We start from the raw sequence: 26225 nt of genomic DNA on the forward strand, positions 1-26225 counted from the left end.
GTGTTGCTACACCTCATAGGCACACTTGTCATTAGTGGGTGGGTGTTGCTACACCTCATAGGCACACTTGTCATTAGTGGGTGGGTGTTGCTATGATGCTGAACAGGCTTAAGAGGAGCTTCTGACTTAGACAGTCTAGAAAGAAAGGGATAGCAATCTGCTTTCAAAAAAATAGCAAATGGAAACGTTAGGGATCTCAGTGGTCCCTTCTGCACCCCTCATGGGGTCAGGGCAAGACCAGACAGTGTTTCATTCCATTGTGTGCCGGGATCACCAAGACTTGAGGCTGTCTTGGAAGCAGGTAATAACAATAATGAGTAACCTCTCCGTGTATATTTTTAAGACTACCTTAGAGTTGAGTCGAAATTAGAAACAAAATATATAATAGCAATAGTTGTGAGGATGATTAATAACCTATTTCATATATTACTTGGGGGTGGAAATGAAGAAGAGAAAGGGAAATGGGAAAATGTCCTATTACCTCTGTAGTTGATGATTTCTGTCCCAAGCACCGGCGTCATCTCCAGAACTGTGATGAAGGCTTTGTCCATAGAAGTCAGAGGGAATGGAGACATGCGGTGCCTTCTAGCCACCTTGGTGATGTCGACAGCACTGTGACCTAAAATGGAAGAAAATTAAGAGTTTGATGCTGAAACACTGACTAATGTCCCCAAATGAAGGTTGAAAGGCAACAAATGATTTTTCCTGATTACAAAATATCGCCACCTCTGGTGGCGTATATCAAGTTTGCAATGTCACACCTTATGTCAGAATTTGCTGAAATGGAATAAAGATATTGACTAAAACCTTTTTGAGTGCTTTCTCTATGGTAGGCACTGTATTAACTAATTCATTAGGTCACTGTTTTCAGTAGAACTTTTTTTTTTAAACGAGGCACACAAAAAAGACTAAGATAAGTGAATTACTCAGGGAACTTATCTGCAATCCATCCACTAATCACAAAGACATGTTTAAATATGTTTTGTTTGGAATGAACTTGTGTATGTATGAGCTTGAACCCGCATAGCAATACTTTTGAACATACTCTAACAATTCATTTCTTTCCCAGTTGTTAAGTCAAAAACCTTGGAAATATCTTAGCTGCTTCTTTTTTGTTACAATCATTCATGTACTAGTTTTGAACTCTAGGATCTCATGATTTCTCACCATCATCACTATTACCACATTAGTTTAATCCACCATTTCCTGGGAAATTGACCTAACTAGTCTTCTAGTTTCTATCCTTGTCCTCCTATAATTTCCACAGAGTGATTTCTTCACTCAGGAATTACAATGATCTAATTAAATAAAAAGTTGGACCATGTTAGCCTCTTCTTATAATCCTCTAATGCAGCCGTTCTCAACCTGTGGGTCGAGACCCCTTTGGGGATCGAATGACCCTTTCACAGGGGTCCCCTGATTCTTAACAGTAGCAAAATGATGGTTATGCAGTAGCAACGAAAATAATTTTATGGTAGAGGTCACCACCACATGAAGAAATGTATTAAAGGGTCGCAGCATTAGGAAGGTTGAGAACCACTGCTCTAACGACTTCCTATTTTACTTAAGAGTAAAAACTTTGGTCTATAAAATCGACATGGTATAGTCTCTATTATTCTTATCTATCATTTCCCCTTTCTTCCAAATATGCCAATAGCCATACTGATTCATTGATTTTCCTTGAGACTACAAAACATATCTCTTCTCAGGGTCATTGCACTTGCTGTTTCTTCTGCCTGGATCGCTATCCCTTCCTCTTATCTTTCAGGTCTTTGATCAACTATTGACTCAACAGAGAAGCCTTTGCTCAACAGTCTATAGTACCATCATTATCCTTTATTTCTCTTACATTATTTTCTTCATGTGTGTGTGTTTGTGTATTTTGTCTTCTCAATAGCATGTAAGCTCCAGGAGACGAGATATTTTTGTCTTTTTTCTTTAGTGCTGTTATCTACAATGACTATACAGTTCCTGGAGTATATGTACATAGTGGGCAATACAATAAATATTTTTTTAATAAAAAATGAATCATTTAATAACAAATAGATATTTCCTGGGCATTTTATGTTCAAGCATAAGTAACTTGGGTGTCTCCTTGGAACCTTGTAGGTCTACTAGCCGAAGGCTATGGAATAAAAGGAGTAACTACACTGGATGTTGGTCATCCTTACTACCATCCATAACCCACTTTTTTCCTAGACACTTTGCAGCTGGGAGTGGGTTTATTATACAGCTTTGGCCAGCGTAAGTTTCCTAGTTAGGCTTCCTCTTATAAGTAATAAGATAAAGCTTGAAGAACAGATTCTTTTTCCTGTTTATCTTCCTTTGACCTGGAACACTGGCTGGATAATGGGGGATACTGTACCCAGTTTTCCACCATTAGGATAGAAAGCCAGATGTTACGAATAGAAATATGTAATGCAAAAAAGAATCTGGTGACAGGGATGAAATGCAGTATAAGCCCTGGGCTCCCTGTCTCCAGACTTTTGATATTGATATGCCAAACAAATAAGCTCCCATCTTTTGAAATCATTTATAATGGTTCCTTATGCCCCACAGTAGTTTGTGCACTCTTGATCACTGTATCTTGTTAAGTTTGCAACCCTCCCTATTTCCAGGAACTGAGCCACACATGTTCACTGGATTGACTTAAAGGTACTATCCCAAAGAATTTCCATCCTAAGATGAATGGCATTGCCATAGAACTCAAAGAAAAAGACATATAAAGATGATCATACTCTTAATACATTTCTCCCCATGAGTAATATCATAAAAATGTCAAGGGCCTTAGAGATCATGTAATGCTAAATTTGAACAACATGTTATCAAAATTTCAAGGCAACATTTAAAACAGGACTATGTGTGATTTATCATTCACTTATGATTGAAATGCAATTGAATTTAGAACTTTCACTGAGGTCTTGGCCCACTCATTCCAATATAAAACACATTGTATGAATCAGTGAGAAGGGAGAGAATGAGAGGGTTATAGTAGTAACAGCTTCCATTCAGGCTTATTAGTCTTAATTTCGAACTTTTTTTTGAACTTTCTGTTGTGAATTTGATGACGGTTTACAGAGCAAATCAGTTGTCCATTCAACAATTCGTACACTGCTATGTCATTGCTTACAACCCCCACAATGCACCACCGCTCATCCCACTCCCTCCCTGTGCTTTCCCCTTTCCATTCCGCCTTCTTTCCTTTCTTTATGATGTAAATTGTATGTCATCATACAAGTAAAGTGTTTTAATTGTTTTTAGTTTCTAAGGAGAAAATGACAAATTTTAAATTGTATAAGTTCTATCTGTTGAATATATTTTATAATAGAGTAAATATATTTTCTTTGAAAGCAAGCTTGATTACCAGTGATATCAAAAAATATTTATTGATTGTAATTTTTGAACCAAGCAAAGCTAGAAACAGAGGATAGATAGAGTAAGATCCTGCCATGACAAATGTATGTCAGTAGAAAGGAAAGACATGTAAATAAATAATGAAAGCAATAGGGTAGTAAACTACCTGATGGTTTTCTAACCGTAGAAATTAGTGATTCTCACCAGGGAAGGCAAAAAACAAAAAACAAAAAAAGTAAAATGTAAAGTAAAAATGACTTTTGAAACAGGATATTCATTTTAAATTTCGACATTGTAATTTTTCAAAATTAAAAGTGAATAAAAATATGCACACTAATATGTATAAGTTATGCTATGTAGGAAAAGATATATTTTGAATAAAAGAGTGCTATAACATTTTAAATACAAAGTTGCTAATTAAAATACACAGAATTACTCCCAAACAAGGGCTGTCATATCAATAAAGGACTAGTTTTGCAAAAAAAAAAAAAAAAAAGTGTCCTAAAGATTGAACATTATTTTAAGTTAACATGCTTCTTAAGATTTATCATTTTGTTTTCTTAGTTTCTACAGTTAGTATCAAGATCACTTTCATGTAGTTCTGCATATAACTATCATGACTGTTAAATTCATAGTCAGGGTCAAGATCATTTTAGCATCACATATCATAAAAAATTTAACCTAATTCAAAATTGAACATCGTTACTGTGTGAAGAGTGACAGAGAATCCAAGCCATCGGAAGAAAGTGCTAGAATAGATAGAAAATAGTAAGAGACTTCTAGTACTGGAGCATTTGTTCATACCATTACACTATATAAAAAAGGAATTAGTAATTCTCTAATTCCCTCACCCCCTTTTTCTTTTGGTGTGGAAATGACCCTGTGGATATCTGGCAGACTAGAAAAATCTTTGTCACTTCTGACAGAACGCTCTACCTTGCTTAGATTTCTGTATGGCACTGATCACTCTGTGAGTAGACTGCACAGTCCTCGAGGGCAAGGTCTATGTTGCACTCTTCTTTGTTCCCACCACTGTGTCCCCCTTACCCTGATCTTAAGCACTCCATAAACCCAAAGCTGGGACAGGAAAAGCAAAGTGGTTCTTCCTGTGTTGCCCTTTTGCTCATCTAAGCCCTACAATTTATAAGCAGTATTTACAGATCTGTATCACAAGTGATGCTAATGGGTGAATACTGCTGGCTAACCTATGTACACAGTATCATAGGGAACTTCTGAATATGGAATAAATTAACTGAAAGAAGTCTTAAAGTATAAAAATGTTAAATCGTTTAGCACCTGTGTGTGTGTGTTTAATAAATATTTAACAAGCACTTGTATATGCCTATAGGCTTCTTCTAACTCATGACTCACCCCAAATCACACAGAAGGGCTTACCTGATCCTGCAAATATGAGAAAAAACTACTTTCAACTTACCTTCTTTACACAGGAATAAAATTAATGAAATAAATAATAGCCTTTTTGTAAGTAAAAGAAGTTACTAAGTAGCATCAACACACTATTTATTATGCTATATCCAGCACCAAAAGCAGGCTGACTCTGTGTCCAATGACTAAAATAATTTTGAAGATCATTGAACTTTTAAGTGATTTTCAAATCAAAAGTGTACAAACAATGCCTCGGGGCCACACACACAGAGGCAGTGGCAGGTGAAAGCCCAGGCTGGAACACAACACTCACACGTACTACTCAGGATCTCATACACATTTCGTCCAAGAACTAGCTGAGGGCAGCCCATTTAAAGAAAGAATATCCCTAAACTAAATTCAGTAAGGAAAGAGTTATGCTACCATCTCTTTTAGAGGCACAGCTTGAATTATTATCTGATGTTGACAGAATGTTTTACCTCTGTTGAAACTGTGGTGCCACGAATTACTTTTAGATGGTCTTTCTTGGTATGGTCTTGTAACTTCCACAAAATGATTAGTTGGGACTCTGCAAAGTGAGTGAATTGTGGTCTACTGAGGTGAGTGGTGAGTTTTGTAGTTTTGTTCAAAGGAGCATGCCTTCAAATTGAACAAAAGGGTCAATCCCACAGAGGTTCAGGGGAACTTCGTGACCATCAAGAAGAGTCTGGAATGGAGTATTCTTTAGACCGTGACCCTGTGCTGAGCACCTCCCAGCCCCGGAAGAAAGAGTGAATACTGATTGATGAGCGCATGGGTAGGTGTGAGATGGCCTGTCGTGGGTTTGCTGGCCCAAGAAGTGAGAGCTGAGTGTTTGGGGCAGAGGTTTACTAGTGTTAAGCTTTGCCTGAGTGTGTCCTACAAGGGTTGACTAGAAGGATCTTGTGCAGGCAGTTCCTATAGCATGGAAGCCTCGGGCAGGAGGTTTGTCATTTCAGCTGTAGAGCTGTAATACCTATTTGTACAGGCCAAGAGAGGCCTGAGTGTGCAACGCTCAGGGGTTACTAGTTTCCGCCCTAGGCAGTGGGGGCCTGGGTAGCAGGGGTTACTAGTTTCCGCCCTAGGCAGTGGGGGCCTGGGTAGCATGATGTGAAGAGTATGCCCTGCAGGCATGAGTAGCATGGTAGAAAGCCTTGGCAGAGGCTTAGAAGGGATCCAGTAGGAGGAAACCAGAGGCCAGAGTGATCCAGTGGCAGAGGAGCTGCCTTGGGAGGTATGCAGACCCCCTGACCAGCAAAGGCAGTGGTGGTATTGTGAAGGTAGCATCTGATATCTGACCTGAACCAAGGTCTGTCCAATGACCTAAGATGGCCCTAGGCAACTTGAGGAATGGCAAGTGATTCATCTTTTGCTTTTACCATTTGCTGTCCATAGATAATAAAGGTTTTCACTTTGTCAGTATTTTCTCATGTGCCTGGCGTGCATGGGTGTGTGTGTGTCTTATCTTAGCAATCTTACGGATGGCTGGATGTTGGAAACCTGGTCAGTTTGCTTGTGTAATGCAGTGAGGTAGTTAGTTTATTGTGCCAACGTGGCCGATAAACACGTGGGGTTAATTGAAGGGCAGAGGGATAAATGGCTCAGTGAGCCTCGCCTTTCTAGTTCTCGGGTCTCTTGCTTTCTGATGGTTGGAGCAGGGTGCAGCTGCCTTAGCAGTTCTCCTGCTTCAACTGGCAAGGCTCACTTCCTGCAAGACATCCCCAAGGAAAAGCCACATGGACCTACCCCGATGCAGCCCTGGGTGCTGGAGCAGCCGTGTGGAGACCCCTGCCAGCGCTGAGATGCTTATACAGTCACTGACTTGGCTTTCCTCCTGCAGTCGGCATCATTACGTCTGTTTTGTGAGATGGAGGACTTTGTGGATTGGTGTCAGACAAATGGGCTAATGTTGGACTTGTGGGCTTGGGCAGCACTGGGTTGGTATGTTTTCTTGATGTGCACTTACCTTTATAAAGAACTCTTTCTTTTACATATGAGTTTCTGTGGATTTGTTTCTCTAATGTACCCAGACTAATACATGCAGATAGACAAACACAAGCATACAAATGGTTATCTCTGACTTTTCTAGTTTTTCAAGTTAATCCCCTGGCCTCATCCAACCCCCACCCAAAACAGTGTACTGTCTTGAGCCATTAAAGAATCCAATCAGACAAGAAAAAGCATCAAGAAATGTTCTCCCTAACATTCTACCCCTATTCTAGATTTTGAATCTCACAGAGAAGTCTGACACAAGAGAAAAAAAGTGAGAGAAGGGCATCCATTTTTGTCTTGACCATTAACTGAGTGATGGGCTAGCGGTCAGCTTTTATTGGGTGGTCCGTAAGATACATTTAGGCAGAAGTAGAAATTGTAACAGTGAGGCTCTTGGTAGCAGTAACCTTTCTCTTTGTAACATCTTTGGAAATAGACCTGTTTATACCAGTGATGGTATTTTTCCTACTTCAAATGCTTCCCCTTTAACCTGTCATTTCCCCCCCCCCTAACAATGTACTTGCTGTCATTGAGAATATACATAGCCAAAATGTATACCAAATCAAGATTCTTCCTGTTTATTTCAGTAACACTAATTCATATTCTTTAGATTGTACAATCATTCTCACACCCTTTCTCAGTTTTCTTTCAGCTTTAACATAAATTCATTGTCCTCTAAGGTCTCTAGCTAATCTTTCAAGTTGCTGTTATCAATTTGATCCTGTATGGATAGATCTTAAAAGAGCATAATACCCGAGTGAGCAGACATTCTTTACTAGTTGAAATAAACTCCTTTTTGGTTTGAAAAAGCTTTCAGAGGTTATTTTTTGGTTGAACCGTTAAAGATTGTGTTAGGGCAATAGTTTCAGGGGTTCATCTGGACAATTCTTAATATATAATGTTTTATCGTGACTTCACAATAGATTTTAAAATTAAAGAGATGCTTTCAGATTGTAGAACAGGATGTATTAGAAACAATATCTTCATGCAGGCTTTTCTGATTACATGTAAAACCTCAGGAGGATATCTTATTCTTTAAAACAACCAGTCAAGTATAAATCATTCATTTTCAGGATTTCTCAAAAAAGGATTCTTTTGGCTCTGCTCTGCTAATATTTTTTTGTTTCTGCCCTGCCTCTGTTTCCAAGTACTGGAAAAGCAAATCACTGAGGACAATAAACTGCTTTTCTAGGAAACTTAAAGAACAAAAAGGTTAGTAATGTGTTGATGTTAAAACAGTTACAGCCTTCGGTAATTCAAAGATTTTGTGATTCAAGTGTACAAAGTATTTTGTCTTTCATATAAACTTCTATAACTGAGAAAACATGTGCCCCAAGTGCTCTTGGAAGACTGCCAAGGGTAGAGTTTGTAGGCCCAAAGCTTTCGTGTATACTTTTCATATACCTGAACATAATTTTTGATATTAATATGGTTGAATAACTTCATAAAATTTTCTACCTGTTTACTGAAGGCAATGAGCCTCATAATATTTCTGACAAAACCTGGAAATCCTGCCTGAAATAATTGCAAGACTTTTGAGGACTGAATAAGAAAAATGAAAATAAGTACGCCTGGGATTTCTGTGCATCAAGATTATAAAACAGAGAGCACTACTGGCACTAAATGTTTGTTCTATAGTTTTTTTTGATCAATTCTCATTTATCACCCATAGGAGGAGTCACAAGTTCTTTAGAAAAGTATACAAGGTTTTTGCTTAGTTTTTTAGCCTCATCCCTCTTTTACTCAATCAGTTAAAAAGTTGATTATTCTGGAAATATAATATCACAGCATACTATTTCCTATTTTCCAGCCTTACTACATGATATTCTTGCTGTATGAAATAACTTTTCTCTCATCTTTTGTTTTCTTGACAATTTACTATTGTTCGTTCATAGTTCTTTTTGGAAACGAAAGAATGATGGGGAGACATCAAAAGAGTCTTGAAACAGCTCGAAGGGTTCTCTTTAACTATGGAACAATTTGAGCCTCCAAATAAGCTACAGTTCATGGAATAAAGTAAGAATCTTTGACATTTACTAATATAAATACAGGAATAAACAAAGCTCTTCTTTATAGCAAAATACAAACCAGTAAGTGGGGAACTCACAGAATTAGAAAACCACCCATGGAAACCATCGTAGTGAGAACCGGCTCAGGCAAAACCCGCAATGGAATCCAAAAGCAGCAGGGGAATGTCTTAAGGAAAACCATATATTCATATCCCCTGAAATGATCTCCCCACAAGATAGTTTTCATTTCAAATAAAAACTTCCAGTAAAGAAATCAAGCAGACACACACACCACCAAGTGATCAAAGTCAACATCATCAATAATGGGAAAAATAGATCATGCATAAAGGATACATCGCATGTGAGGTATTCCTGACAAAAATAAATAATTTGAGTGGAGCAATAGTTAAGTGCTCAGCTGCTAACTAAAATGTTGGTGGTTAGAACCCACCAGTGACTTTATAGGAGAAAAGACCTGGAGATTTACTCCCTGAGAGATTGCTATGTGCTACCACGTCGATTGAAAACCCTAGGGGACACGTCTACTCTGTAATAGAGGCCTGCCTGGTTGTGCAGAAGATTATGTGTAGTCACTGGAGGGTGGAGGTGGGGGTGAAGGAAGAGGAGGCTTTCTACTCCTGTAAAGATTTAAGGTCTTACTCAACAGAGACTAAAAAACAAACAAAACAAAACACTGCCAGCAAGTCGATTCTGACTCACAGTGACTCTATAGGACATGGTAGAACTGCCACTGTGGGTTTCTGAGATGGTAATTTTTTACAAGAGTAAAAAGCCTCATCCTTTCCCCATGGAGTGGCTGCTGGTTTCAAACTGTTGACCTTGCAGTAAGCAGCCTAATGTATAATAAGTATACTGCTAGGGCCCCTAGTATACAGAAGAAGAACAAATACCAAGGAGTGGGTGAAGGGCAAACTGTTGGGGGAGGGTTATTGAAACTCTTGAATATAAAGTTGATCTGAAATGTAAATCCCCACCTAATTAATAATAAAAAAAATTGAAAAAGGGATTTATGGTCTAGAAGCTCACAGGGATAGTTCCTACCCTGTTCTATAGGGTCCTGTGAGTTGGAATTGACTGAATATCTGGCAGGGAGTTTGGTCTGGAGTTTTGGGTAGTATCACCTTGGTGGCACACAATAACAGCTTCCGTCAGGAGACATCAGAAAATGCTAATTTGAGGACATTTTTCAAAGTAACTGTCAAAATAATTTAAAAAATGCTATCACCATGAAAGAAAAAAAATCAAACCAAACTGCAGAAATTATTCTACATTAAAGGATTCTAAAGAAATATGATAAGTAAATGCAATGAATACATGGTTCTGGTTTGGATCCCAGATCATTAAAAAAAATTTTTTTTCCCTTTTGCCATAAAGAACACTCTTTAAAAAAACCTGAAAAAATGTGAGATTAGATAATAATATTGTGGCAATGTTAATTATCTGATTTTGATAATTTTATTATGGTTATGTAAGAGAATGTCTATTTTTTTCTCCTTTAAGAAAAGTTCATTGAGGTATTTGGGGTAAAAAGGCATCATGTCTGTAATTTGCTCACCAACAGTTCAGGAAGATATGCATATTATTTTATGTAGAGAATGACAAAGCAAATGTGGCAAAATGGTCACATTTGGGGAAATCTAGGTGGAACGATGCAGTGCTGTGAATTCTTCAATATGGCTCCTCTGTCTAGAATCTTTGTCACTCCCACCACACAACTTTTCCCAGATGGGTCTGAGCAAGATAAGTAGGGGAAGATGCTGATGGAGCATATGATTCAGTTGTGATTATTAACAGGGTTATTTGTGATTTTAAAAGCTTAGAGCTCTAATGTGGGAATTCATCAGTTCTACCATCTCACAGGGTATAAAATGAGCCATCTCAGAAGCAGGAGGGGGTGATCCCCGCACACTGAACATTCTTGATCCAGGGATAGAAAGCTTGTCATGATACAGGAGCAGCAGAACATGCCTGAGCATGAGACAGAACAGTGGACTTTCTGACCCATAGAGCGAGTGAAACTGAGTGCCTTTGGTGTCTCCAGGGACTTAATTCATAGAGCTAGAGTACAGCAAGTTTGGAGTGAGGCTTATTGTGTTGGGGGTGCCTTTGGAACATTTATCAGAGCACTAAAGAAGCTTTGTAACATCACCTAAGCAGGGCAGTGACCAGGCCAAGGGGCTGAGGGCCAGAGAGATGCCAGCCTGTGGGCATGTATGGGGAAAAGGTTGCCCTGTCCTGACAGAACTGTCTTGAACCTGTTAATGTTCCTAATAAACCCTTCAATAATGAGTGTGGTAGTCCATGGATTCCGTGTGGCTACTGTAATAAATTACTGAACCCAACTGAGGAGTCAAGTGCTCTGGGAGGGATGGTAGATGTTGGAATTGGTACAGAAGGTTGGAGGGTGGAGGTCTGATTTGTCTCTGGAATTGGCCTTGGTTGATTTTGAGTTGTGAAGTTAGAAATGTTAGAAAAGGCCAGATGCTCCCGTATGCCCTTTCTTGCAAAGCAGTGATGGGAATTCTTTGTAGTATTCTTGCAACTTTGCTGAAGTCTAAAATTTCCATATAAAGAGTGAAAAAATCTAGAACCTCTCCAACAGCTCTTTAATAATAGTCCTTCCTCTAAGACACAGTGTATGACCCATTTATGTTTTCCTGTCCTGAAGAAAAACAAAAATACTTTATCTTAGAATTTTCATTGTATACTATATTAAATATATCAAAAAACAAACCCACTGCCATTGAGTCAATTTTCAACTCACAGTGATTACACGTAGGGTTTCCAAGGCTATATAATCTTCTAAAGATGGGAGCACACATCCTCATCTTTCTCCTGCAGAAAAGCTGGTGGGTTTGAACAGCTGACAACAGTTAACAATCCCATGCTCACCCCACAGCACTACCAGGGTTCCTTATTAACTACATATCTCAAGGTAAATACACTTATTTACATACACATCCCAAGCTTTCTTCACTTTCTCAGGCTTTCCTTAATTCTGAGTACTCTGTTGTAACTAGTTCCTCCATTAATTTTCCCATTATCCTATGAGTGTTATCTGTTTCCCACCAGGAATGAGTGATATAGCAGCCACGGTACAGATGGGATGAATATGTTTGGGGTAGAGATTCTCAAACTTGTTTACCCTGTCACCCCTTTTCAGAAAAAAAATTTACTCAGCGCACTCCTGGCAATGATGGTCCATCATATACGTTAAACTGTAGGTTAACTGCTTTTGCAGCCCCTCTGGATTGTTCCAGGGCTCTCCAAGGGGCAGTATTGCCCATTTTGGGAAGCACTGGTTTAGAAAGAAATGTGGACATAAGTGTGGGCATGTTACTGGGAGCTGAAACTAGAAACGTAACTAAAACTAGGCCAAGGAAGCCTCTGACTACAAGGCTATGGAACCTTCTTATGTATACCAGTGGGGACTCATCTTGGGGTTTTAAGCACAGGAATGACACGTACAAACATTTCTTGTAGACAACAAATTTTAGCACAGAAAAAGAGAAACATTTGCCTCAAATCATATACCTCCACTAGTCAGGATTATAGGCCAAATCCACTCCTTTACCATACTTGAGACATTTCCCCGCCACTTCAATTTCATGTAGTAAATAAGAATTGAGTACCTTCAGTATGAGGATAAGTAAAAGTATTGTTATAAAATATTAACAACATTTATTAAACAAAAAAATTAAAATGTTGAAACTATTGCTTTTCAACATATCCTCCATCTAGGTGTATATGCTTTGGAAAATGGTGTTTCTGCTTTCTGTTTCCTGTACTGGCATCCTTGAGAGACTCAACTCATGTTCCTTTTAAGTGCTTTTTAAGTTTAAGAGGCAAGATCAAGGTTGTAGAGTGAAATGGGTTAGTTTTCCCAATGACAACCTCCTAGGACAGCCTTTGCTATGCTCAAAGAATGAGTGGATACATTATTGTGATGGGGAAAAAAATAACTTGGGTGTCATTTCCCTGGTCCTTTCCTAATCAATGCCATTTTAAATTTTCTTAAATTTTCTTCGTCACTAGCCACCAGGATCAGCCTGTGACCACTGAGAAAATCTATTAAGATTACCCTTTTGGAATCCCCCAAAACCAGTTACCATAAGTGTCTGTGCTGACTTTTCTGCCTTGAATTTAACTGGCTCAGCAAATCCCTTGGGAAGTCTGCTTTGATTGGACCTTGCTCTCTGGATTTTATCAATAAATCCATTACTTGTTCCCAGTAACAATTTGCTCCACAAAACCATCTTCATTAGCTTCAGTCTTGCTCATAAGACTTAATGAAAGATCCACTCTGAGTTAGCTGATCTTTGTGTAACAGTTTTGGCAGCCAGGGGCTGAAATCTTGCTGAAGCAAAGATATCTTTTACAACTGAAAATGTCAGATTCAGTGTCAAACCAAGTTCAGTAGCTCTTTCAGCAATGGTAATTCATTTATAGTCTTCTTTTATGAGTTTCTGGACACGGGCTACACTTTCGTCATTCACTGAGATTGACAGTCTTCTCTGTTGGCTAATCTTTGAGGTTTTTCCAACCTTTCTTTCAATGCTTGAGCCATCTAAAATTTTGTTTGATGTGAGGAAGCACTCCAGGAAATTTAAGTGATTTGAGAAGATATCCACCTGATTTTTGTTAAAAGTTTGATATTAGCCTTGACCTCAACATGGTTTCTTCCCATAACACCTTTTTCTGAAGATAATGTAATAGGCATAAGCCAAGTATGTTGTGGACAGAACTTATCTGAGCCATCCTTTGAGCACAGAAAAATGTTTAAACATGCTTTTCATGGAATAAATCTGTGAATATATATGAACTGAATACTACTATCAATACTTTTGATTAGTGTTGTATGTCTTTGTTAGGCATGTAGAGAAACATGCTGATATAAATAAGATGAAGATCCTATCTCCAAAAGACTCTTGAAACAAAATATTCTGTGTTTTAAGGAGGATCCCTGGGGGAATAGTGATTAAGCAATCGGCTGCTAACCAAAAGGTTAGTCGTTTGAAACCACAGCAGTCTGCATTAAAAAGATGTGGCAATTTAATATGAAAGATTACAGCTTTGTACACCCAAATTAGCAGTTCTATTCTGTCCTATAGAGTTACTATGAGTCAGGATTAACTCATAGTAATTGTAATTACAATTACAATTGTAATTAATTACATAGTAATTAACTCATAGTACTGGGTGTTATAAGGAAAAAAAATTCTGATGGAATGAACTGTGTAATGACCTCACAGAGGAGATGACAAGTGAATTGGGTTTAAACAATGAGAAAAAAAGGGGGAGGCCCAGTGAAACTAGTAAAACAGAATGAAAACAATCTCAAAAGTTTCATGGTAATTTTACAGAATGAGGAATTACCTAATGAGTTTGGAGGGTGGAGGGAAAAGGGATGAAATATAGGGTCTAGGGCTGACCAGTTCAGTTAAGGATAAATTTTGAATGGACTTAATACTGTGGGAAATGGAGAACCATTCAAGATATCTCAGTGTAGAAACGGCATATATTTTACAATGTAATAGTTGACTGATAATAGATCGGAAAGGAGAAGAACTGGGGTGAGGCAGCGCAGTTATTATGCTACTGCAATCCTAATGGTGAAAGATGAAAAGGGCCTGAACTAATACAACAGGAATTGAAAAAAGACTTTAAAAGAGCCACATCGGAGGCTTCTGTGACTTACTGCTTGAGCTTTTGGGAAGGGGAAGGTAAATCTAATGGTGCGGTTTCAAAATTTGGGTATTAAGTTACGAGGCAGAAACATTATGAGACCACTACAGGAGGAGGAACAGTTTAGAGGGAGGGATATTTGGCTTCTGAATGAGAAAGGTGAGGTGTCAGCAGGACATAGAATGATCTAATATGCAACTCTTTGGAGCTTGGGAGAGAAAGTAGGCTTATACTGGAGAGTCATTAGTATATAGCTAATAAATCCAAGAATGCAAATCAACAATTTTACCTGTTACATCCAGGAAAGTAAAATAAATCGTTATTAAAAAGTCATTGAAGGACAGTATGAGTATACGTTCATTTCAAGATAAATTCTATATTGAATCAAAATAGTTTAGTTTCAATAATAATTTAGTTAACTAAATTATTTCTGCAGAAGAAGAAAAGACTGACCGAGGGTAATAAACAATTCATTCATTTTAATATAGAATAAAAATATTATCAGACACTATGCATCTGGTAATGAGGGAAAAAAGACCAAATTTAAATCAAAGGCAAATGCTTCTTGAGGGTTAGCAAATTAAATTGAAAAAAAAATTGAAAACTAAGTAAATAAACCACATGAATATATATTTAAAAAGCAGTGATTTCTTTAGATGATCATATAGAAAAGCATAGGGACAGTGATTACAAACTATATTTTTAGTATATATTTATGTAAGTGAACTGCTAATCATCTTTAGTTACATAAGGAAAGATTATCTAAGTGATGGTAAGCAACTATTGTTTGATCCAATGGTGCCAATCAAGAGGATAAGGGATAATATTACAGCAGGGGAGAATGAAAACTTTTTCCTAAAAATAAGCTCTAAAACAAACTGGCATACTTCTCCAAAAACATTTCCAAAATTCTCCTTCCTAGGAATAACAAAGAAAAGAGAAAGCTTCATGTCTTTAATAAAAAGGTATAAGAAAGAATATTAACCCAAAGTCATATGTTGCAGGATAAAAGATCAGAACCAAACATTTTGCTAATATATGCCCACTCAGAGGTACTGAGTGAGTCTAAGGAAAACAAAAGAAAAGAAAAGGGTCAAAGTGGAAACACCAAATAATCCAAAGAGAAGGAACAGTTAAGGATAGTATTGGTTTCCTCACCTCCCCCTTTCCCTGCCTTCTCCTCCACCACATCCCTCTGGAACCTTCAGTTCGATTGCTTTCTCCTCAGGCTTGCTTCCCAATGCTTATCTTATATAGGTAGCCAAACCAACAACAGAGACAAAACATAAAGAAAACAAACGACTGAATAAAAAGAGAAAAGCGAGTAAACAATGACATAAATAGGGGACAACCAGGGAATTATAAGCAACAATGAGGAGGGCATAGAGATCCTGGGGGTGTTGGAACAACAGCAATCTAGCTGAGAGGAACTACTAAGAGGTAGAAGAAGGGCAAGCATGATGGCGGGACAGGAGGAAGGTAAAAGGAAACAGGAAAGATCCAGGAAGCAAAGCTATGGATAGAGGTATAAGCATAGGTGTGTACATATGTAAATATATTTATAAAAACAGAGGTGTATTGGCCTATATACATATAATTATATGGCAGTACATTGAGGTAGTGGATGGACTTTGGGCTTCTGCTCAAGCCCTCCTTCAATGCAAGAACACTTTGCTCTAACAACCCGGCATTCTGTGATGCTCACCCTCCTAACACGATTGCTAAAGACAAAATGGGTGAAACAAGCAAATGTGGTGAAGAAAGTTGATGGTGCCCAGCTATCAAAAGATATAGCATCTAGGATCTTAAAGGCTTGAAGTTAAACAAGCAATTATCTAACAGAGAAGCAACAAGCCCACATGAAAGAAGCACATCAGCTTGAGTGATCATGAGGTTTTGACATGATCAGGTAACAGGGATCAGAAGAGCACAAACAAACAAACAAACAACTTTGCGAACGAGGGGGGTCAGCACAGAGACCCAAAACCCATCTGTAGACAATGGGACATGCCCTCACAGAAGGGTCACAAAGAAGAGATGAGTCAACCAGGGTGCAGTGTATCACCAATGAAACCAATGAAAGATTCTTCTGGTTCCTTGAGGCTTCTTCACTGCCCACTGTCATGTCCCCAACCCTGCCACTGTGGGCTATACTGGAGCATGTACACAGGTACAGATGAGCGGACACAACACTCAGAATCCAGGTTAGATAAAATCTCAGGAATAGAAATGGGAGTAGTGATACTAGACAGTAGGGGGAAGGTGGGGAGAGGAGGGGGAAGAAACTGTGGGGGAAGGGAGAAAGCAGTTGGTGTAAAATATGAAAATAATAATAATTTATAATATATCAAGGAATCATGAGGGTGGGAGGGGGGAAGGAGAGAAAAAAGAGGAGCTGATACCAAGGGCTCAAAAAGAAAGTAAATGTGTAGAAAATAATGATGGCAACATATGTACAAATATGCTTGATACAACTGATGTATGGATTGTTATAAGAGATGTAAGAGTCACCAATAAAATGATCTTTAAAGAACGAAAACAAAAGAATAGCATTGGTAACAAGGAGATTAGTGTTGTGGTTTGTATTTACTCTTTCCCTTCTCGATTCCCATTCTTAGAAGCCCTGGTGGTGTAGTGGTTATGTACAGGGTCGCTATGAGTCAGCATCACTCGATGGCAGTGAGTTTGATTGTTCAGTTCGTTCCCACTCTGGTTTCTTTTATCTTTTTGATCTTGTTTCTTTTCTTTCTTTCTTTTTTTTTTTTAAAAATCATTTTATCGGGGGCTCATACAATTCTTACCAAAATCCGTCTCTTACTTTCTGTGTTCTGCTGTTCTTAGGCTCACCTTGTCCAGGGTCTTCTCATTTATTTATAAGTGCTGGGCTGCTAACTGGAAAGTCTATAGTTCAAACCATTGGTGGAATTCAGCTGGTTCACACCTGTTTGGCAGAACCAATACCTAATTTTGTGTTGAGCTTGGTGAACAGGTTGCTAAAATGGCACTTGTAATCAGGGTTCTTTCTAAGGTGGGCGGCTGGGCAGCTGTCCAATGTAGAAATCCCAAATTTACATTCCTGACTCTTTTTAACATTCACCTGTGCAACAGCATATTCTAAGCGCCCATAGTAATGTTCATTCTGTCCATAGGTATAAAAATTGGACATAATTATGCTTGTAACATTCATTTATTCACTTCATAAAACTTGCAATACTTTTGATGAAATACTACATGTTTATGCCCTTGCGGTGTTGCTTCAGCAAACAAACACATAATGTAGAGAACAAGTGCCAACCAACCATACACTGAGATGCTGCCAATTGTTTCAACTTTGTGTTATGCTCCAAATTCCAAGATACTCTGTGTGAATTATGTAATTCCTGGAAGTGTTCAAAAAGCCAAAAATATGTTAGAACAATTGTTATAAGTTAAGCAGAAGCAGAAGCTTTTCTAAGATGCAAATACGATGTTCAGAGAAGTCGCCACCAAACTGTTTGTAATCTATAAAACACAATGGCTATTGTTTAACTGATCTACCAATAAAGGAATGGGATCTTACTCCTACAGTGAAAAGATGGTTAAGGATAAATCACGCAGGCAATGATGCTTAGATAAAAGCAAAGAATATTGCAAGTGAGGAGGCCAATCAAGAAGCAATATGGTAATAGCTTAAATAACAGTTTTACTGTTTTGTGTCAGGTATTATTTAATATTTTTCATTAATACTTTAAGTCTTTATTATAAAAAATCTAGTTTTGAGTACCTCCTTTATTGTTCTTATTTAAGTATTAACTCTATGTAATAATAAACCACCTTTTGGTCTATCTTTTTTTTAATACTTAAAATGGTCACTAGGGGGGCGAACCAGTTGTAAAATTATTTGAATCTTCTCACTGGTTCAAAGCCATCAGTAGCCCTTCAGGTGAAAGACGCTGCCATCTGCTTCCATAAAGCCTTGGAAAACCTAAGGAGAAGCTCTACTCTGTCTTGTATGGCCACTGTGACTAGGAAAAGACTGGATGGCAATGGGTTCATTTTATAAGAAAGAGCCATTGAGGTAGATACTGGGAAGAATGTCAATAAAGTTGATGAATAAGGCACTGCCAGGAACAAAGAGTAGTGTGAAGGAGACATTAAAGACTGAAACATGCTGTACTGTGAATATGAAGGTGAACTACAGGGCACCACAGAAGAACATACCTTGCTCTGACTTGGGAGGCAACAGACAATGTTGTCACTAGTAGGGTTGCTAACACCCAGTGTGGTAAGTCATGGTGTCATACTGTGTCTCAGCCTCCCCGAAAAAACCTTTATGGTGGGTGGAGTAGCTTTCTCTCTGCATTGGGAAGAGCACTGCATTATGCAAATTCAACCCCTGAGCCCCCACATGCATGTTTCCCACAGCTCCTCCCCTCTTCCATTGGCCAAGGTGGAGACTCTTGTCTCTGAATGTGTGGGGTAGGTTGGTGGTAATAATGATCAGTTACTACACTATGTGACTGGTGACACCAACTCTTGTGATACTATCTCCTTGGTGGCTCCTCCACCTGTAACACTAGCCTGCTGGCTTACCTTGGGGTCATCTTGGTGTGCCATGTCTCCCACTTCCCCCATCATACACACAGTATCAGGAGATAAAGGGCATTTCCCTTTCTTCTACTGATACCACTGGCAATAGAAAGCATCCTGGAGGAAGTGTAGGATAAACATATGTTACCAAGGGGAAAGAGGCCTGGTGGAGTCATGCTTAACCACTGGACAGCTAACTAGAGGGGCAGCAATGAATCAATCAGCCACTTTAAGGGCAAAGATGTAGGAGTTACTTCTGAAAAGATTACTAGCTTGGAAACCCAATGGGGCAGTTCTACCATGCCATAAAGACTTATTATAAATTGTAATTGACTCAGATGCATGGGTTTGGGTTTTGACTTTATCAAGGCAAAGGTGGTGAGCATTTTGAAAAGAGGATATTAAAAAAAAAAGAGCATATTCTATAGGTAAATTAAAACTTTCCTGGAAATTGAAAGCTGGAATATGGTACGGATAAAATCAGAGGCAAGCAAAGGTCAGAGTGCAAGCAATTTTAAGGAGTTGGGCTTTATCAAAGGGTTAATGGTGTTAAAGTGTGTCAGGTTCTGATTTGCATTTTAGAAAGATAAAAATGGTTGCTGGGGAGAAAGCCACACTGGAAGGGAAACAAGTAATTAGTAAGTAATTGCAGAATCCCAGGAAAGAGAGGTTGGTGGTGTATCCAAAAGGCTTCTCATACTCTTACACGTGTAGACTGTAGGGTTCACTTTGTTGTAATTTAAAACATTCTTTATATGCATCTTATGCATTTTCTGCACATGTAATTTATTTCATGATTTTTGAAGTTAGAAAAAGGCAAAGAGTGATGACACATTCAAAGTGATGACAAAGACAAGTGGATATATGTAGATCAGAGAAGTACTTACTAGATTGGCACATAGGACTTAAGTGGCTGGTTGAATATGCACCATGAAGAGGAATAAAAAAGAAAAGGAAGGACTTGGTTGGGCAACAAGGCAGATGGTGATGCCATTCTTTGAAATGATAAATTTAATTTTGGCCATGTTAAGTATGAGACACTTGTGGAATATTAAGGAAGAGATCTATAATAGATAATTGTAAGTACAAGAAGTTTAGGAAATATTTATGGAGTGCAGTTATAGATGGAATGGAATGTGAATGGAAGGTCTAGAAGACACTGAATAATATCAACATTTAATGACTGGGCCAAAGAAATGAAGTCTTTATAGAAGCTGGAGAAAAATGAAACAAATAGTTTCAAAGGAGCATTAGGAGAAAGTATGTCAAGGAAAGTAAACCTTTCAAGGAGAGAATTATTTAAAATAGTAATCAACCTTGACCTGTTCTACTTAAGTCACAACCTTTGCTAGGCTTCCCCTCCCTCTTATATTCCAATATTGATAACAGCCATTCCCTTAACTCTGGTTTCAGAGGTGGCATCCAGAGATCTGACACATTAATTTAAAATTCATGGATTCTGAGCATTAAAAATCTGTTACCTCCAACTGGTTAACAGATTGTCATGGAAGCAGAAGTTTCTGGGGGGCAATGCCTGTATTCAAAATAATAGTAGTATTAGTACTACTGTTTTGTTGTTGCTGTTGTCAACCCCGTGTACAACAGAACAAAACACTGCCCAGCCCTCTTACCTCCTCAGAATCATTGCTATGTTTGAGCCCATTGTTGTTGCGGTCATGTCAGTCCATCTCCTTGCGAATCTTCCTCTTTTTCACTTACCAACTATGTAACCAAGCATGCTGTCTTTCTCTAAGGGCTAGTTCATCTTGATAACGTGCTGGATGTATGTGAGCCAAAGTTTAACCATCATTGCTTCTATGAAATATTCCAACTATACTAATTCCAAGCCAGATTTATTCATCTTTCTCGAATTCCATGACACATCGAATAGTCTTCATACATATTATAACTCAAATGCATCAATTCTATTCTACTTTTTCTTATTCATTGTTCAGTTTTCACATGGATATGAGGCAACTGAAAGTACCAAGACTTGGGACGGGTACACCTTACAGCTTCAAAGTGACATTTTTGTTCTTCAACACTTTTGAGGCCTTTTGCAGATTAGCTCCATGGAATACTTCATTTTGATTTCTTGACTGTTGCTTCCATGGGCATTAACAGACCTATGTCAAATCAAATCCTTGACAAATTCCATCTTTTCTTCATTTATCATGATGTTGCTTATTGGCCCAGTTACGAGGATTTCTGTTTTCTTTATATTGAGGCGTAATTCAGACGGAAGGCCGTATGAAGCTTTTGCTTTTCATCAGTATGACTTTTTAAGTCCTCTTCACTTACAGCAGGCGAGTGTGTGTCATCTGCGTGCAAGCCCTCCTCCATGCCTGACGCTGCATTCTTCTTCATATTGTAACTAAGCAACTAATACTTATTGAGTACTGAGTTTATATGAGGTCCTAAACTACTATGTTCTCACAAAAATCCATCAGATACACTATAAACCTCATTTTGTAGATTAGGAAATTGAGGTGCTCATCCAAGTTCACAGAGCAGTAAGCAGAAAAATAAAACCCCAACAAGATTTGAACATAGGCAGTTTGACTCTCGAGCATGTATTCTTTTATAAGAAGGGAGGGCAGATATTTGAAGGCTACAGTATTGGAGCCTGTCCTTCAAAAAAACGAAGCCTGGTAGCCTAATGGTTGTAAGTTAGGCTGCTAACTACAAGGTCAGATGTTTGAAGCCACCAGCCAATTTGTGTACAGAGATGAAGCTCTCTATCCCATAGAGTCACAGTCTTGGATACTGACAAGGGCAGGGAAATTGACAAATCCTATAAGGATCACTAGAAGTTGGAATCGACTCCATGGCAGTGGTTTTTGTTTGTTTTCCAGTTTTCCTCGCTAAACTTCCACTTCCGTCAGGTAATTCTAACTTACAGTGACCCCATAGGGCAGATTAGAACTGCCCATTATGATTCTCGATGCCGTAAATATTTACATAAACAGACTGCTACATTTTGCTCCTGTAGAGTGGCTATTGGATTTGAACTACTGACCTTTTGACTAGCAGTAGAGTATTTGAACCACTGTGCCATGAGGACTCCTACCTATCCTTCAAAATATACTAAAAAGGCAAACACTTGCTCTGCTTACATATGTAAGCCTGAATTTGGGCAACACATGTAATTCAGTGGGTACAACTGTATGCCTTTAAATATTGCTTAATTGAAAATTGCTTTGTCTCCTTAAATACAAATTAAGGAGGCAAAGGAGGTTATAGGTTCAGGACCTGTAATAATATCATCACTAAGGGTATTTAATGGACTGTATTTATTACTATAATAAGTATTATTCAAACTGATGGTAGTAGGGTGATGGGTAAGTTTCATAAGGATATTTAATCATTAACACTAAAGTAGTGCAAACAAAACTAAATATCTGAAATTTATGTATGGCTATTAAAATATGTGAATATGAAAGATACAGAGATAAATGGGGTTATAAATTGGAAACCTTTCATATTATAATTTTTAAATAAAGTTAATTTCTGAAAGACTAGGAAATATTTCCCACATGAAACTTAAAAGCAAAAACTCACAGAAAGTCAGGAGTTACAATTAAAAAATACATCTAAAAATAATTTTTTGGGGGGTGGTAAAAGTTTTTCATGAATGATACTCATCTCATCTACATACTCTTGATTCTGTTCAAGGATATAATGAATGTCTCCAGTAAAATCGAAATGCCTTCAAGTAAATATGCTTTTAAGATAAAATTACTTTAAAATTGAAAGCTTACTAAAAACGAAGGGTGAATGTTCTAGTCTTTGAGAGGCAGCAGAATCGTTTGGCATAAAAGAGTAGCTTAGAATGGAGGCAATGCTGAGTCAGCTTCAAAATAGAGCCATGGAAAATCCCTGCCTTCAGGAGCCACTTAATGGAATCATTATTCCAGTTTCTTGCAACTAAAAAGTATTAACACCTCTTTTTGAATTCAAAGGGAAAGTCAGCCTTACCTTTATAGAACTAAAATCCCAAAATATCTACTTACTTGCTTCACATTTTGTTCAAAATGAACCTCTATCTCCACTGCCTTAGAATGGATCCCAACTTACAGCAACCCTACACTACAGAGTGGAACAGCCCCTAAGGGTTCTCGAAGCTATAAATTGTATGGGAGCTGACAGGTGGATCTGGCTTGCCTGGCCCCAGCCCACCTGCAGGCGTTAGTCAGTGAAGGGTACTCAGAGTCTGGCATAGCAGATTGATTGTGTGTGATTAAACTTTTAATTCTATAATGTGTTTTCAAATATCACATTCAGACAGGAGAGTGTCACCCATGAGAATTTCAAGGGTGCTTGAGTTGGCAGTAAGCCACCTCTCTGCCAGTTTGGTTTCCCTGGATCCTTTTACTCTCAGAAACTGTCAGTGAGCAATGGCATGAAGGCCAGGCAGGGTAAAGTTGTATACAGGGTGGCTAAGTGGAAATTTCACCTAGAGAAGAGACTAGATTAGCTGAAGCCAAGGGAGTGGGAGTCCAACTTCTAAACCTACAGCAATGGTAGACTCCAGCCCCCAACATCTCTTAGGTCTGGCATGGAGGGCAGAGGCCCAGCAGCTCTTCTTGCCTCTTTCCTCCGGTCCATCAGGTACTTGTTCCTTTCAATTTCCATATTCCTGTCCCTGTTTAATCAATGCACGTCCTAATTCCAGACAATCCTCAGAACTTTAGGGAAGCAAGGGGTTCGGAGTTTACAGGTAGCCTGAGCCAATTTGGAACTTTTTTGTTTAGGCCTGATAACGGACCGCATGTCTTCCATGCTCCTGGGGGACCCACACCGAAGTTATCCCCCAAGGAGCTCTTGTAGCAGCCTATTAAGTACATATTCTTCTTTTTTAAAAAAAATCATTTTATTGGGGCTCATACAACTCTTATCAATCCATACACACATTCACTGTGTCAAGCACATTTCTGTGTTTGTTGCCATCAATTCCAAAACATTTTCTTTCTACTTGAGCCCTGGGTATCAGCTCATTTTTTCCCCACTGTCCCCCACCCTTCCTCCCTAATGAACTCTTGATAATTTATAAATTATTTTTTCATGTCTTACACTGACCGATGTCTCCCTTCACCCACTTTTCTGTTGTCTGCCCCCACTGGAGGGGGTTATATGTAGATCACTGTGTTTGGTTCCCCCTTTCTCCACCTTCCCCTTCCCCTCCTGGTATTGCTACTCTCAATATTGGTCTTGAGGGGTTTATCTGTCCTGGATTCCTTGTGATTTCAGCTCTTATCTGTACCAGTGTACATGCTCTGGTCTAGCCGAATTTATAAGGTAGAATTGGGGTCATGATAGTGAGGGTGTGTGGAAGCATTAATAAAGAACTAGAGGAAAGTTATATGTTTCAACAGTGCTATAATTGAGTACATATTCTTGGCGACCTCAGTTTACTTCCGATGTGGAGATCTTCCTTTCATAGGAAGATCCAAGCATCCAGGAATTGTACTCCTGTAGAGGAATACTGCTGTCCACTTGAGCTGCCTATAGCATTTCATCAAACACTTTGCTACAAACCCATTGGGCAGTTGATATTCTTCTTAGTGAAGCACTCCAAGGCCGCTATGAAGATGGACAGTTGTTGTTAAACAATTGTTGTTAAAAGCCTTTGAGATTGGTGGGGAGTGGGGTTGAGGGGGGATGGTTGTCGAGACTGGATAGTTGATGCCAGAAAAACTTCTGAATGCCCTTTAAAACTTCAGCATGGTCAACCATCTAGGGAACCCACCTGGAAGACACAAAGCTGGTAGCTTCTGAAACAGGGAGTCCGGTTTCAGAAAGCATGTCTATTCTTTTCATTCTAAAGTCCCACTGCTATTGAATTGATTCATAGAGAAACCCTGCAGGGCAAAGTAGGAGTGCTTGCTAGGGTTTCTGAGACTATAAAGCTTCGTGGGAGCAGATAGCTTCATCTTTCTTCTGGATGCAGCTGGTAGTGGGTTTGAATTACTGACCTTGTGGTTAGTAGTCAAACATGAATCACCAAAGTGCCTTAGCAGAACTTACTGGTCCCAAATTTATTATCATTTCACCGGTCTTATTTCTGAGGCAAGAAAATGAAAAAGACATTGTGTGATCAAAATTTCTCTGGAGATGGAAATATAAAGATCACTTTGTGATTGGTAATGGAAACTCTACCAGACACATTCACACTGTGAAAATGTACAACTATTAAAATGCAAAATAAATGAGCTTTATTTAAGGCCAAAGGAAGAATTGTAGACTCGATACTGTTAAGATGACAATACTACTCAAAGCAATATACGGATTCAATAAATCTATCTGCATCAAAATTCTAATTGCCCTTTCCACAGTCATATGAAACCATAAGGGATCTGAATAACTGAGATAATCTTGGAAAAGAAGAAAAAAGTACAAGACCCAGACTTTTTAATCTCGAAATATGTTGATGTGATGCTGGAGACATATTATATTGTTATGTTATATTATAATTATGTACTAAAATCCTATCATAAAAAAAGGTGGCACTGGCATAATGTCATATAGGCTTATGAAACAGAATTGAGAGTTGGGGAATAAAGGCATACATGCATGGCCAACTGATTTTTGACAAATGGACACGTGTTAAGTCCATTTCAACCCACTCATGCATAGGAGACTGATTTTTATATATGTTCTGTTTCGTTTTTGACAACTTGCAGTTTTCTTAGAATCATACTTTGTACATTTCACATTCTAATTAGTAGTGAATGTTTTTAGTTGTTTCTTCTTGTTTTCAATCATGTCACATAAACAAATAAAAGTCCTTGATTGCTGACTCTACATTGAAGAGGCAGCTCTTCCCCAGTTGTATTTTAAGTAACTTCTAACCTGTGTTGCCTGTCTCCAGCAATATTAGACAATGTTTCAGTGGCAAATCCATCAGAAATTTACTGTCTCTGCCTTCTCTTAGTAAGATGCTCTGTTCAAAACTGTCCATGAATGACCGTGTTGACATTTGAAATACCAGTGGTATAACTTCCCAACTCACATAAACATACAAACCAGCACAAACCAGTGGTAGAGACTGTAGCCAAATGAGTTAATTCTTCTACCCAAACTCAAGATATGCACATACAAATCTTAACATGTTATCTTTATCGATGAGGATCCTGGCAGGGTTTTCTGGATTTAGACCTGGCCCTTTTTTTAAAAAACTGTGGCATATAG

General features: G+C 38.4%; 1 protein-coding gene across 1 annotated transcript in view; it reads right to left on the bottom strand.

Moving 5' to 3' along the window:
- GPHN (gephyrin) overlaps positions 1-26225 on the bottom strand; it is a 292262-nt gene that overhangs the window by 137477 nt on the left and 128560 nt on the right. Inside the window, exon 6 of the mRNA XM_030884864.1 lies at positions 482-619. Within this exon, the coding sequence (XP_030740724.1) occupies positions 482-619 (138 nt within the window). The remainder of the gene's footprint in view (positions 1-481; positions 620-26225) is intronic.

The sequence above is a fragment of the Echinops telfairi genome, unplaced genomic scaffold, assembly GCF_000313985.2.
Source record: "Echinops telfairi isolate 266 unplaced genomic scaffold, ASM31398v2 ScPeMD7_18;HRSCAF=68, whole genome shotgun sequence".
Lineage (NCBI taxonomy): Eukaryota > Metazoa > Chordata > Mammalia > Afrosoricida > Tenrecidae > Echinops > Echinops telfairi.